The sequence below is a fragment of the Macrosteles quadrilineatus genome, unplaced genomic scaffold, assembly GCF_028750875.1.
Source record: "Macrosteles quadrilineatus isolate MER2022 unplaced genomic scaffold, UCM_ALF_1.0 Scaffold_1__1_contigs__length_201487025, whole genome shotgun sequence".
Classification (NCBI taxonomy): domain Eukaryota; kingdom Metazoa; phylum Arthropoda; class Insecta; order Hemiptera; family Cicadellidae; genus Macrosteles; species Macrosteles quadrilineatus.
Genome location: NW_026542594.1, coordinates 171,058,414 through 171,074,135, shown reverse-complemented (window position 1 = coordinate 171,074,135; position 15,722 = coordinate 171,058,414). Strand labels below are relative to the sequence as shown.

General features: G+C 35.8%; 1 protein-coding gene across 4 annotated transcripts in view; it reads right to left on the bottom strand.

Moving 5' to 3' along the window:
* The window catches only part of LOC128989991 (solute carrier family 12 member 8), a 36,326-nt gene that overhangs the window by 18,261 nt on the left and 2,343 nt on the right, over positions 1 to 15,722 (bottom strand). For all 4 annotated transcript variants that reach the window (XM_054412196.1, XM_054412187.1, XM_054412213.1 and 1 more), the window contains exons 2-3: positions 10,780 to 10,967; positions 6,294 to 6,474 (exon numbers count right to left, since the gene is read on the bottom strand). In XM_054412196.1, the coding sequence (XP_054268171.1) occupies positions 6,294 to 6,474; positions 10,780 to 10,941 (343 nt within the window). In that variant the 5' untranslated portion in view covers positions 10,942 to 10,967. The remainder of the gene's footprint in view (positions 1 to 6,293; positions 6,475 to 10,779; positions 10,968 to 15,722) is intronic.

Below are 15,722 nucleotides of genomic sequence, written 5' to 3'. Positions count from 1 at the left end.
CTAGCTCCCTTGGGAAATTATAGTTCAGGTGGAGTTCAGCTAGCTCACATGGGAAATTATAGTTCAGGTGGAGTTCAGCTAGCTCACATGGGAAATTATATAGTTCAGGGGCTTTTATGAGATGAAACAGTGCTTTATTAACACAAAGATAAACTCAACCCAAATATACAGTAACTGATAACAAAACATAATATTCTGCATTAAAAGAACAAAGGAAAAAATAGCACTTTACACAGCTATGGGCTATAAGACCATCTGCCGAGTTGGCATCATTTTTAGATAAATGTTCTTTTTCCTACAGTTGCCTGACAAAGTTGGCTTTGTTGCACTGATTATAGTACAGAAAGCTGCTAATTGTTGCATTTACTGACTTTGTCGCACCGTTTATAGTTTGTCGTACGGTCTATACTTTGGCGCACACCAGTATTCCAACCAAACAACACAAAACAGCGTGGTTTTATTATGCATGTAATCTGTGTACCCTTGGAAATAGGTTGGCAACACTTAAAGATACTACTATTATGATCAGCTGATTGACTATTGATACTATGATTTATATTCTATATTCATTCAACGCTTGATTTGAACATAACCTAAAGTGTTATATTTGGAAGATAATTATAAGTGGGCCTTACATGTTTAAAAATAATGAACTCAGTGAAAACTATTGTGAATATGTGTAGACCAGAAGAAATAGCAGAGTCTGCAAAACATGTTTCATTAAACCTGTTACCTGAAAAATCAAGAAAGAAGTATGAACGAGCATACAAACTGTTTTCCTCTTGGTGCGTAGAGAAAGTTACAAAATTGTCAGAAAATGTTTTATTGCATTTTTGCAGAACAATGTACTTGTTTATTCTATTTATACTGATTATTACTGTTTATTCGTGTACTCTTGAAAATAAGTAACACTTAAAGATACTTCGACTACAATCAGCTGGTGCAGTATTTCCTATTCCGTTCAACACTTGGGTTTAACCTAACCTAAAAAAGTGTGTTTGAAAGACTAATTATTTATATGCTTTATAGTGACTGTAGCAAAAATATAATGTGTAACACGAGGGCAAATGGCCTTTGCTGCACTCGAGATACATTCCGCACGAGCCACAGGCTTGTGCGTACCCATTTCTCTTGTGTGCAGCAAAGTGCCCCTTTGCTCACTAGTTACACAAATAACTACTTCTAATAGAAATTAGGCTTAGGCCTACCCTATATATAATGACTTATAGCATTTAAAAACTCCCTTATAAGATAAGCCTTTAACAAAGCGTTCCATGGTGGTGACCTAATTACAAATACTATATCTCTTGTCTTAGTATGTATGATGTTCTTTATAATAAGGAATGTGGCAAATATAATACTGATGAAAATTTTTCATTCAAGTCTCCTAATTACTGTATAATTGGTAATTAAAGTTTTGTAATAGGGCGTCGTTGACTACACTAAACTGTCGGTTATTCATTGGAGCAGTTTAGATTTGCGTACTTCCCGACCAATGGCGTAGCGGCACGGGGCGTGGCTTGTTATACTGTGTTAATCACAAACGCCCCTTTTATGCCGCTGCAGACAATATCTCTCCTTTTTGTTTTTTCCTTATAACCATTTAACCAACCTTCATTATAAATCTATAATCACTATATATGCACTATAAATTAATAATTTTGCCAATGTAACAAGTCTTGGAATCTTTACATTTATTATTATACATCTTCGGCCTATATACTTTGTCTTAATTTAGCCGTTGGTTATTATTTAATTTTGGACTATAAATTCATACTCATTATAATAATTTATTAACTTAATCATATTAATATTATCTGATTTTTGTTTCTTTATTATAATTGAGGGGGTCAGAATCAGAGTGGTCTAAGTCATGGAGCATGAATTTTTCAGTATGAAATGGTTTACTAAAACAGTTCTGAAAAATCAAGTTGCTAATATTTTTTCATGCAATCTTCTGAAAATATAACTTTAGTATTTACTGCAAATATTTATGATTGTTTTGAAGGCTTTTAATAATAGGGGATGTTTTATTGAAGGGGTTGAAGACTTAGACCACTTTAATTCTAAGGTAATCGGTGGGTAGGTCACTTTTTATATGAGCATAAGTCAATTGGCAAGTGGTTAAACATAATTTTATTTATAAAAAAGAACATCTGTTACATAAGTAAAATAATAATTGGTTCATCATGATTTTTTTTAAACATCTGCTTCTCCTTCAACTGGCCGTTCTTCTTCTTCAACTGGCGGTTCTTCTCCATCAACCTCCTCATCCCCTTCGGATACAAAGCCAGTGTCTGGTACATCCTGAGAACTGCGTATGTTCCTGAAGTAGTTGTGGTACACTGGAGGAATATATTTGAGCAAGAATAACATATCTCGCTTCTTCAAATAGTTCAAAACTCTAGGTTCATTGTAAAGTGGAGTTTGTTCTGGAAATGATGTTCTTGGCCGCCCTTTAGGAGGTCGCAGGTTCAATGTAGAAAAAGGTTTGCTCTCATCAAGAGTGTTTTTATACTGTATTTCGAATTCATTGCCTTTTGTGAATCGAAACCATTGTATTTGCAGCCAGTTTACTTTTTCATCGTCAGTGTTTTTCTTTCTCTTTGTTATTGCTTTTTGAAGAGGTCCAGTTGAGACGAAATCCTCTTTTCTCATTTGTACGACTAAAAATTTATTCTTTTTCCTAGCAGAGGCCATGCATCCATACCAGTGTTCAGGTAAGTAAATTGGTTTTCCTTTTGCCGCAACCTCTATTAAACCAAAATCGGCATCATTCGGCAAATACGAATGACCAGAAATCATGAACTTGTGGTCAATTATAACAAAATTATCTTCTTGCACAAGTTTCAGGAGACTCAATGCAACTTTTATGTTTCTGTTCTGCCCGGTGCAAGTGTCACTAAACAAGACAATATGCTTTTTCGTATTGCAATGTTGCTTAATGTGACGCACTAAACAAGAGGCTATTTCCTCTGAGCCTCTGGAAGCAGTGCACTCATCCCAAACATACATTACAGCTTTGTTGGAACTCAAATCATGGATTCCAAGGTTATAACAGTACATGTTACGTCTGTAGTAAGCTTCCGATACAGTCAACATTGGAAATGGCAATGCCTTCTGTAAATCAAATGAGAGTGCATAAAAATCAGTGTCTTCTTTTGCTACTACAGCAGCATTTTTCAGTGCAGCCCTTGCTTTTTCTGCTTGTTGTAGGTGTTGATCATGAGAACTGTTGAGATCTGCTTTAACCTGTTCATTACTCTCTAAATTGATTAATTGCAAGTACCTGTCACATTTCTTACACGTGTCCTTCCGTGGTACATAAAAAGGCCAAGTTGAACTCGGTATTAAAAATATGCCTGTAATAGTGCTCTTTGACAGCAGAAGTATTTAGGCTTGAGCATTTCTCAACATAAAGATTATACATTTTTCTTAGATTTAGCTCTGGGCTAAGAAACTTTCTGTTCGGGTTGTCCTTCCGGCAACAATGACTTTGATATGCAGGAAAACTAATGATATGGTCAATGACACCTTGTTTAAGTTCATCAGCAATTTTTTTTTACTTTATGTTTCCCCCTTAAATCTTCCCCTGGCGACCTTCCAGTCTTAACTTTCTGCAACGCTCTATTTACTCTTCCATTAGAAACAGCAAACGTCTCAAGGAAGAATTTCTTGCATACTTTAACAGTGTTTCCAGATTTTTGTATGAAATACCTGTAACTGCATGACCTCTCACCCCTACTATTGTTTCGAGGCCTTCTTGTGTGCACAGCAACCTCATGCACTAAGCCACACAAATATGCATTTTGTTTTCCATAATCCCCAATTGAATGAAATTTGTCAAACTGCTTTTTCCTCTCATCTTCTGTGATGGATTGGTTACATTTCAATTTGCAGTTGCAAATAGTGTTAACAAAACTTTTACCTTCAATTTGACGACCTTTGTAGTCAATGTAAGGCTCACCACAGTTTCGAGAACGTTTAGCTTTACTCCTTTTTGTTCCTTCTGGATTTCGTAATCTTTTTCGGCATTTCCTTTTTTCAGGAAATATATTGATTTGTTCCTCCTCGTCAGTAGTGTCAGTAGTATTTTGCTCCGCTGCATTGTTAACTCCGGTGTTGTCAAGGTTTTCAATATCTTCTGAATGGGAATCTGTAAAAAACACAATTTTTAACTATGGTACCGATATTAAGAACAGAAACTGCTTGTTGCGGTCATTTTAGGTTAAAAATGAAACAGAAACACTCTTAATATAGCCTAAATGTAAGGATAATACAGCAAAATTTCGGTATTCATCTCCGCCGAAATACATCATTATTTTAATATCGATAACCTAACCAAACATAACTTAACCCTAAGTACCTGTTCGATTATTCAATAGATATATTGAAAAAAGCAATCGATATATTGTGTCGGAGACGAATTCTGAAAGTTGCCGATAAAACTTTGATATCAGACCACCCCCGTTCATATTCCATATTCCTAAACCCTTCTCTTGTCTCCTTTTTTTCAATCTGAGAATTATCATATTATTATTATGTTGTTGTTGTTAAGTCCCAATTTATCCTCAATTTATTTTAACAAAAAGTAGGCTAATATGAAATTAGGTACCTACCAGTTTGGGTAATAGGGTTGATGAGGGTTGTTGTACTGCAAGATGGACCCTCATTGCTTGTTAATTCTGTTAACACAGTCCTCTCCTTCACTTTTTTCCTCTGTTTAGGCTTAGGCCAACTCTCAAATTCAGAACCTATAAAAATACACATCAAGTATAAAATACTGATTATTCATATTTGACGAAAGATTATAGTATTTTTTATCAAAGACCCTTGCAAAATAATAAATAAATAGCTTAGTACATGAGCATTACTGGTTAATAAATCACTATGCCTTTAAAAATAAACTTTTGTAAACATAACCTAAAATTCAAAACTAGAAACTGCAACATACAATAAGAATAAAGTAGTAATAATAGTGTTTTACTTACTATCAGACTCCTCACTAGGTGCATAAATATCTTCTTTATCAGTCTCTTCCTCTTCATCACTACTGTCTTCAATCAATGCTTGTAAAATATCAAATCTATTAGGGTTGCGCCGAGCCATTGTTACTAAGCATCTGAGACATTCCTCACAGCTGTTGAGGTTAGAGTGGTCTAAGTCAGACTTAGACCACATTTACCTCAAAGGTTGTTGCATTTTGTTGAGTGACAGAAAGAGGTGCTGCTATCTAGCGGAAAAAAATTGAACTAGGACTTATTTCATTCTGAATCTTAATAGAGTACATCTTGGTGAACCCTAAAATGGGATTAAGTCAATTTACAAAAAAAATTGACTTAGACCACTCTGATTCTAACCCCCTCAATTATTTCTAGGCCTATCTTGGTTTTTTGGCTTGATCAGATCTTAGGCCCTAGATTATATTATGTCGTTGGTCATAACTCCACTGAATTTTTATATAAAAGGATTTTTAGTCGACGGATATGTAAATCTTTGCTGATTATTATTCCATATAGTGTGGATAATCATTTTTTGCATATATAGCGATTCCAGGATCATTTCTGAGTATCGGTAGGCTAATTTATATTGATTGTGCCGGAGTAAGTCGCAGACCTTATTTGTGATCTTTCTTTGTATTATAATCTTTTGACTATGATTATCCTAGATAAAGCTACCTAGCTGAAGCCTAATGGGGGTTAAAATATGTTTATTGGTATATCCCACGTTGTTGCACGTTTTAACTTTGGGGGACCAGCCATTTCGCCTCAATAAGTTAACTAAGCTTGTCGGTGAGGTCCAATTATTTTTTATTTATTTTTTTTTAAGAGGTTGGCAGCCTCTTTCAATTTTGCATTTGCCCGTCCACATAGACTAAGCGCCCATGCGTGGATCATTTGAGAAAAGCAAGGAGTGAGCCGATACAGTACAAAGGTGAACTGTACTGATAAATTTTAGTGGCAGTGACCAGGATCCAAACCCATGACATCGCTGCCTTGGGCCCGAAGTCTGCGACGCTACCAACTGAGCCACCGACTCACTAAAATTCACTAATTCAATCTCAGAAAATTATAAGTTTGTAAATGTTTACTAGAGTAAACATAACTAGAGTAATTATCGCTTCTAAGGCGCAGCTTACAGCAGGCATTTTTGTCAAACTGAGGATTTGGCTGCTGAATGTGTGTCCCATTCTAAACATAAATTAATTTCTTACAATAAAAAAAAAAGGCTTTCTCTGAAACCAATACATGGAAGTGAGGAAATTAATTTCATTTCACATTAACAAATCTTACCAGTGGCTACTACGATGAGGAGAGCATTGAGAACACCAGCTTGAGCTACGAGCCAACCTGACCGCAGAAACACGATAACTCCGAAGATGTTGATGAGACAAGACGTAAACACTCCGTCCCATGTTCCGAACAGAACTGGTTGAGAAATAAAGAACTGAGACTTCCACCATGGCTGACTATTCTGCAACAATAAAAACATACATGGTAATACAGGTGGTGTTCTCTTTTCTATGAGGATGTTTATTTATTTTTAGGACTAAATATAGGCTAGATAAAAATTGTCATATTACAACCTAAAAGTTATGATAGAAATTGTCAACCCATATCCAAAGTATTTGTCATTAAAGTTTGTCTGAGATCAAAAATTGTTTTACACCAATCCTAAAACAAAATAAGCAGATTACATCTATCTATATATATAATACGTGAAGCCGTTTTTTGTTAACGCAACTCCTCCCTTATTTGTGGACCAATTTCAACGTTTAAGGTGTCAAAAGATTTGTCTCAATATGTAGTTTTGCAATAAGGTTTTAGAATTTTGAAATTCCCACTCTTAAGGGCGTGAGACCTTCCCAAAGGTCGGATTTTCCCCATAAGAAATACATGGAACAAATTTTAAAACAAAAAACAGCTGTTTATAAAAAGAAACTCATTAGCTTTTTGTGAGTAAATATTAATGTTTGTAATATTCAGGAGGTTAAGACCAAGTAAACAGTTAATCAGTTTTGTTGCAAGAACAGAAAATACCTCAAGTATTTAAAAACGGGAGAATGAGACAATTAATAATAAGATATTTTATGCATATGAAGAGAGTGGAAATAGAGAGGCGGCCTGGTCTAACAGATACCTATCCAGATATACATTCACTTGGTTAAAATAGTTAACCAACTTTCAATGGTGTTGCTACTTTAGCCTATTCAAAGCAGATTATGGCTGTCCAGTTAGTAACCCAGAGTTTGTAAGTAAAAAATAGAGCACATGAAATGGTTGATTCTGTATCACCCAACTTTTTAGGATTCTCTAAGGAGAAAATTTGTTTTATTAGGAGGATGTCTCAAATCAAAGAAATAAAATAACCCAACTTAAATTACTTAACACAGGTTATCAGTAAGGCAACAGTTTTCTTCAATTCACAATGCTGGAAAAACTTTCGCATCATGTTAACTCGAATTGAAGGATATCGTTTAGTACTCATTAGAAGTTATTTATCAGTTAAAACTGAGAGCAGAAATAATGTAGGTGAACCTTGACGACGTAAATATAGATATTTAAAATTAGTTTCTAACAAGTGTTTAAACAACTCTAAGATTTAACTAGAATTACTCTAATTTAAGCATAACTTTAACGTTTTCCTCGGGATTATGTTTCATACTATGCGGCTCATCGAGCCGCACGGGTTCTCTAGTTGCTATTTAATGTGGGTGGGCTGGCCAAGTAGATACTGTATTTCCAACGTCACAGTGACATGAGCGCTCCCACCTGGCAGGAAATTATTGTACAAAGGCCCGGTACCAAAATCCATATTTTTCTCCTATCTGCCATAAGGGTTGTCCGGAAAGTAAAGAATGTTTTAGCCTGGTTAAATAAAAACAAAAAGATATCAACAACAAACTTTATTTACACAGCCACAGTACTTCATCCTTCTTTTCTACGTAATCCCTATTGTTGTCGAGACACTTTATGTATCGTGGGACCAGTTTTTTTCTATTCCGATGTTATACTGATCAAAGATTTGAGCCATATTATCAATGCTTATTTAAGTTCATCGTTATTTTCGAATTATTTTCAACAAATAATTCCTTCAACTTTGGAAATAGATGAAAATCACTAGGAGCTATGTCAGGGCTGTAGGGAGGATGAGTAAAAATTTCCCACTTCAGACTTAAGAGTTCATGCTGAGGCCCGGTATTGTCATGAATGGAAACAACTTTAGATGACAGCATTTCATGCCTCTTGTTTTAGATGGTGCGACAAAGTCGTTGAAGTAGGATCACAGTAGGATTCTGACTTAATTGTTGCACCTCGTGGCATAAAATCCACATGGATTAATCCTTTTCGGTCTCAAAATACATTTGTAATGTCTTAACGAGTCAACAACAATGGTTTTTCCTATTTGGGTTTTGAGGGTGAATTTGCGTGATACCACTCCATTGACTGACACTTGCAGTTTCTGGAGTCTTATACGAAACCCATTTTTACCTCCTGTAACAATACAATCAAGAAATTGGTCTCCATCTTTGTCATACCGTGTCAAAAATTCAAGGGCTGCCTCCATGTGCTTTATCTTATGGTCGTCCATCAAAATCTTAGGCTCCCACCAAGCATACAATTTCTTGAAACCAAGATCATGTACCTATATCTTGTCACTATCTCATGTAGGAGTGAATTTTGTGGAAAAGAGTCATGTAAAGTGATTTAATTTGTCTGGGTAGCTAATCCCACTTAGTGGTTATAGTGCTCGCCTTCAAATATGAAGGTTGCTGGTTCGAATCCAAGGGAGATCGTTTCCAGACCCAGATATGGATTAATGATGCTATCTAACAAACAGGTTAGATAGTAAAAAGACCAAGGTTTGGATAATTCCCTTTCAAAACATAAAAAATTACAAAAAGATGACATTTTGTAGTGAATTTGTAGTGTTTTAATAATGATTTTAGCACATACAAATTAACAGCAGCACAAAAACCAATCCAAAAAAATGTATAAAATTACATGATTATCGTTTTTTAATAGGCCTAAGCCTATGAGTGAGCCAACAAAATTTCAGAACTATTGGTTCAGTAGTTACTCTACAAATAGAAGTTTAACACGTTCGCTACTGAGCGTCGCATATATGCAACGCTGCGGTCATTGCCACAGACCGAGATATACATTTGAATCTTACACATAGACTGGCTGTCACTTGGATAACAGTACACACAGACCACGGGCGAAAACCTGTAAAACAGTGATCATTTACATTGTAATACGCTACAATAGTGTTTGTAAATAATTTATTCTGTTTTTGTTTTTTTTTGGATTTTTTATAACCTTTTGTAATGTTGCATATTTGCGACGCCCGGTCTACAGCGAAGACAATAGTGAAAACTATCATAATTTTCTTGAAATAGACCAAACGTGGCATATATGTGACAGTTAATTTTTTTTGTGTTTTGAGGTGAAATTAAGTAAAAAAAACAGATTATTCAAGAACAGTTTATAGCTGAACAAATATAAAAGCTACATAGGATAATGCAGCATACATGCTGTATACATTTATACAGTGATGCAGAAAAGAAAGACCAGTTTTTCCAACTATCATATGACGTCACCAATCATCATATCCACAGACCAAGCGACGCAGTTGTGCGTCAGACATCTCTGTAGCCACTGCAGGGAATTCAGTGCATTCAAATAGACCGTTACAAAGATATAAGCATTTTAATAACATTAGAACCCTGACGCAAATATGCGACTGCAGTCAATTTAATGTGACAAGCCGTCGCATATACGCGACGGCAGTCTATGGGTGGAGACCGGCCGTCGCATATGTGTGTCGCTGGTCCATGTGAATGAAAAATTTCGTACTATTGCAGTAGCGAACGTGTTAAACTTCACTGTTAGTGTAGCACTTAAAAAAAGTGACTTACTTTTTTATTATTTCTTGCACATTATTTTTGACATTACTTTATAATAGATTTATTTTTCTTTTAACAGGCAAAATATAGGCCTACACTGTCCATACTAGCTTCAATTTATTTTTGTTTCAATACAATTTTTTTTTTTTTTCTAACTTTATTTAATTTACAATCTGTTGATCTAATTTAAATATATTTAAGTTCAAACTTGCATGCACATATTTATTCGTCAACTGTAATTTGATTTATTTATTTTGAAAACTGAGTTTATTACAATAAACTTTGTCAGACACAGTAACAATTTATGATATAAATAATAAGTAACTTAATGTTGTCCAAATAAATTATTTTGATTTTACATGATCCACACTTTTATGACTATTTCATATTTTAATTTTGATGAGAGATTATATTTTTTTATAAATTTGTTAACAAATTTTGTAATAGTCCCTCTTGCACCAATCATTAGGCTAATTACTAATATAAAATTGATATTATATTGGTTTCTTAAATAATTTTCACATTTACTATACATTTTTCTCTTTTCTTCTTATAACTTTAATTTAATGTTATCTTTGTGTTTTCCATTTATTCATAAAGCCATGTTACACATGTTATTACTTCGGCCTATATTAGATCTAAGTTTAAATGTTTTTACCAACCATTACTATTATCAATTAATAAAAACTTTAATACTTTCGTATAAAATGGCAACCATACAAATATATAGAATTATCATGTAGTTAAAGATTTAGTATCTACTAACTCACAAGACCAGGGTTCAATTCACTTGCTAAGTTAATAAAAAAACGGGCCCGGACATGTGTTGTTATACTGCTGAGAAAAATATTACTGTTCCAAACACAAACCTGTTCGCCAGCAAACAGTTCGTTGGCATCAGTAGGCTGATGTCCATCAGTTCCATAGGAAAGTCCTGCAAGACCAATGTCTCCCTCAGTGTGATTAGAGTTAAGCCCAAATCTGTTCCAGTCAATACTTTTCTTCCTAGGGTTATCATTACTTGAATTCATTTTTCAACATTAATCGGCCAACTTGTCTGAAATTAAATACATCCCTATATTAAAAATATCAAGTTTAGTAAAGAGTTGTTTAGTTTTTTTGTCTGATAATAGGATATTATATTATATTATAGGATAGAAGAAACAGAAAAAGAGTCTAGTTACAGGTCCTAAGTTAACCATTAAATCTCAAGTTTGTTAACATTTTCAACAAGGTTGGATGGCATAACTTTCTATAGGCCTATAGTTACTTCTCATCATCAAGTAGATTACATAAAGTGTTATCTTTTACCAGAACAGAGTTTTGTGTTGACACTAACATGTCACAGCCGCTTATGCAAACAAAGGCCGTTTAAGCTAGGCGCCCGCCGGGCAACCCAGCGGGTGACGCGACGCGACACGGCACGGCGCGACCTGGAGAAAAAATTCCGTCCGCTTCTCCAGGGTTCGCGCCCACCAAGCAACTATAGCGGAAGCGCGGAGAATTATTCTTTTGAATGGGATACACAGTGCACTTCGATTCGGACCCGAACACTCCCGAAGGGCTCACGATACTTTCCGAAAACACCCGAATGAGCGGCAGACGAGGGGCAGACGCCGTTTCCGTGCCTCTACCCCGCGCCCACCAGGCAACTCAACGGAGGCGCGGCAACACGAGAGGAAGAAATTCTCCACCGAATTCTCACTGCCGGATTCGAGAAGAAGTTTTTTTCCGCGCCGCGTTGCGCCACCCGCTGGGTTGCTAGGTGGGCGTCAGTCCATAAGATAACATGGCACGGATACGTGGCAACTTTTTTCCACGGCGTCGCGCCGCGCCGCGTCACCCGCTGAGTTGCCCGGTGGGCGCCTAGCTTAACACTTGTCTATCTCTTAAAGTGACGAGACCCAAAACTTAATCTAACTTAATGTGAAACATACCCCCACTGCAGCAAACCTGCAGACTTTCAAAGCGAATTTTAATTTGTAATTTGTCTCATTGGTTTTTGCCAAAATATTTCCTTAAACAATGTAATAAGAGTTCGCGAACCAGCATGATTGGACTATGGGAAGGAGGGGGGGGTTTATGGGGTTTTTTTAGTAAAAATTGATTTTTCCCATTTTTGACCCTAAAAACACAAAATTTCATAATTTCTCTACAAACCATTTTGCAAAGCTTACAAAAATAAATCATTTTGTATATTGAAGTGTTGTCGTATGCTCAACGGTTACGAAGATAATCAAAAAAATTTAAATTTAAAATTCCCATGTTATTCTTATGGAGGATAAATAAATTGTTGTAGTTTGGTTGATTATGAATGTATTTTATAATCAAATTTGGAAATTTGTTTTATTTCATACCAAGCTATCAACATTGTAATAAAAAATACCCCCGCCGCAGCAAACCTGCAGACTAATCGAATTTCCATTAACCTGATTAGATTTACACTAAAATGCCTCCGTAAAAATATCACATTTATTTCCTATTTAAATAGAATTAGTTTAACGAGTACTTAGGTTTAATGTTTTTTGAACCCAGTGACAAGACCTGTATTATACATTAATTATTTACCTATTTTGCCTGAAGGTCTTGTAGTTTGAATTAACACTCGATGCTCATTTCGCCGCTCCCTGCGGCATCTTCATAGAGTATCTTCTTAAACACTACTGTTACTATGTACATATTTACACTACATTTTCCAATCACTAACCGGTCACATTCGCGGTCGTGGTTGCCCGGCGTGTCACCGTTGCCAGGCAACCGCGACCGCGAATGTGACCGGTTAGTGATTGGAAAATATAGTGTAAATATGTACATGGTAACCATAGTAAAAGTAGTGTTTAAGAAGGTACTCTATGAAGATGCCGCACGGAGCGGCGAAATGCGTATCGAGTGTTAATTCAAACTACAAGACCTTCCGGCAAAATAGGTAAATAATTACTACTTAGGTTTGCTACAACAGGGAGGGTAAATGTTTTTTTTTTTTTTTGTAAAATGTTAATAGTTAAGTAAGAAATGGAAGTCGCTTATTCTGCAGGTTTGCTGCTGCGGGGATATTCCTGAATTGCAACTTTTATTTTAACAGCAATTAAATTATCCAGCTGATCATAATGTAAACAATTATTCTCTTCATGAGATCATGGGAACTTTAAAAACCACTGGGGCAAAGCCCAAGTACTTTTTCAAAAATCTAAGGTCAGTTTGCAAATCTACAAGACACGCTCTTTCCAATAAGACACAAGTGGTCAAATCGGTTAAGAAATGGCGGAGGGGTTCAAAAGACAAATTTCATGTTAGCGTATTAATTATATAGAAGATATTCCCTATTTAAAACTAGGATTGCTTTCATAGCAGTGAAAGCCAGTTGAGCGGAGCAATCATGTTTCATGGTTTTTAATTTTAATAAAGCAATAAATGAAAAAATGTTAATAGGTATAATACAAAATACAAATGTCCCCACACTCTGCATTGCTAGCCTTTACTACTTCTTTCACCACTTCCTACATCGTGGACCTGTTTCCCTCCCTTTCCATAACATTAATCTAACTGCCGCAAACGTTTCCCACACTCCACATTTCTCGCTATTAGGCCTACTACTTCCTACGTCATGGACCTGTTTTAGTTTGCCATTTATGAGATGGTTCCATGAATGTGTTTCAAATTCAACCTACGAATTGTTTAAGATAAAATGTCATTTGTTATAACCTTATTTAGCTATGTAGATCAATCTGTTAAATACTGAACCTAAGGAAGAATATGTTTGATCTATGACTGTACCTATTCGATCAATGGTTGTTTCCAAATTGCAACTTAAATGTAAACCTAAGACTTTCCCTGTATTATTTGATCAGTTGTCATCATCCAATTTTTTTTCTTTTGTACTGTGTTGTAGGTTGTGGCTTGATTTTAACACATGCTATGGTTCTTTGTTTTGTTTACATTTACGTTGTTATTTTGTAACCATCATGGCAACCCATAAGACCAATGTTAAAATTTAAAAACTTTGAGTTAGCTACTTTAACACGTTCGCGGCGGCATGGGAGCAATCGCTCCCATACGGAACCCTAATGTCATTCTGGTGGGTGCGATCGCTCCCAAGCTGCAATGCAGTACGAAATGATTTATTTTTAAGCCAGGATTAGAGCTAGAAACTTGAAACCTCGCTCAGCACTGCTCAATAGTATACTGTATTTTGTTGTGGTGTTGGTTGGTAGTAAATCTTCCCGTAAATCCCGTCTGGCAATCTCAAAATTCTACTACTTTTGTCCCGTCTTTTTCCCTCCATTTGGCAATACAATTCCAATGGGACCGGCTACGTTACAAGCAGTGCTGCTATCTGTTGTTGTTTAGCGAACTACGTCGACTCTCGTTGTAAAGCAGGACATCCTCGCACGTTATTTGCTATTTGTCAGCCCGAAATTGGAAAGCCAATCACACGCGGCAATCGGGTTTGTTCGATGCTGAGGGCTGCGCCGGACCTGGGATACGCCCGCCATTTGACGTGCCGCCGCGAACGTGTTAATAAAACTATATAGGCATTATCAAAAATTGAATTTGGTTAGGTCTAAACCATACAAACATTTGACAAAACAACCTTGGCAAGTTTGGCTAGAATATGTTCATCCATTATTGAGGAGTTATAAAGATTGCATTGAAGTTGATCCCAAAGAGCTTTGCTTCGCTCGCCGCTCAATAACATTAGATTTAATCAGTAAGTTACCAAGGTTTGCTATTAAGGAGAAGGGAAAAGGTGTTTTTTGACCAAATGTTGTATCTTGCATTGTATCTAGGATGAAATAATTAAATTAGCTTAATTTGATCAACATACATAAGCAAGCAGACGAATAGTGTTTTTAGCCTCAAGGGACAAAATGAAGAAGTAAATTGGTCCCAAGCCCAGGTCTAACCATGATACCTATGGTAGCCTAATAACTACTTCCCTAAGGTATAGGGAAATTCGCTAAAAGGAAGTTTTGATACTTAAGACAGGTCGCCAGAATGTTACCCCCTGGAATTTCGCTCCCTGAGCAGAGCTGACGTCACTATGAAGTAGTTATCTGAGCGCTCTCAAATTTGTTCGCGGGCAGAATTTTACCCCTACAGATTCGGGAGTCTGATGAAAATAGACAGAGCGTGATAAATTAGATTAGCAATAAATACCGGAATTTTACCCCCTTTCGTAAGATGTACATTTTTACCTCCGGAATTTTACGCCCTGGCCAGATATAGAAATTGGCGAGAATAGTTAATTTTGTTAAAAATAAAAATTTTTTAATAAAATGAAATGAAAATAAGACATTTTTATGTAAACTAGCAAAATTAACAAATGTTTATTTAACAAATGCAAACAGCTGATTCAAAGAAATTAAATTTTCACATTTAGCAGCACAAGTAACTAGCTAGTTTTGATTTATTTGATCTAGATTGTGTACCTAATTATGAAGTTAAGTAAGATAGGCCTACCACAATCTTTGCTGTATCAACCTACTGTATAGGCTTTGCCCTGGAATTATCAAAGTGTTAGGCATATGACAATTTTGTTTCAGTGATATTCTTCACAGAAACAGTAGGATAATTTAAGTTTGTACAGGTTTTGAATGCCACCAACCTGTTGTTCAATTTCGGAATCTTAAACTTCGGAATCATTACGTCGCCCGGGACTGACCCAATAGTGCCGCGCTAAAGTGAATTTGTATTGCTATGCGCGACCAGAAGATCAATTCTGACTTTGTCTGTTGTTTTTGTTAGGTTGCTATCTGAATGTGTAAAAAGAGATTTTCGGTATTACATTTTTAATATCGATTATTATATTTTA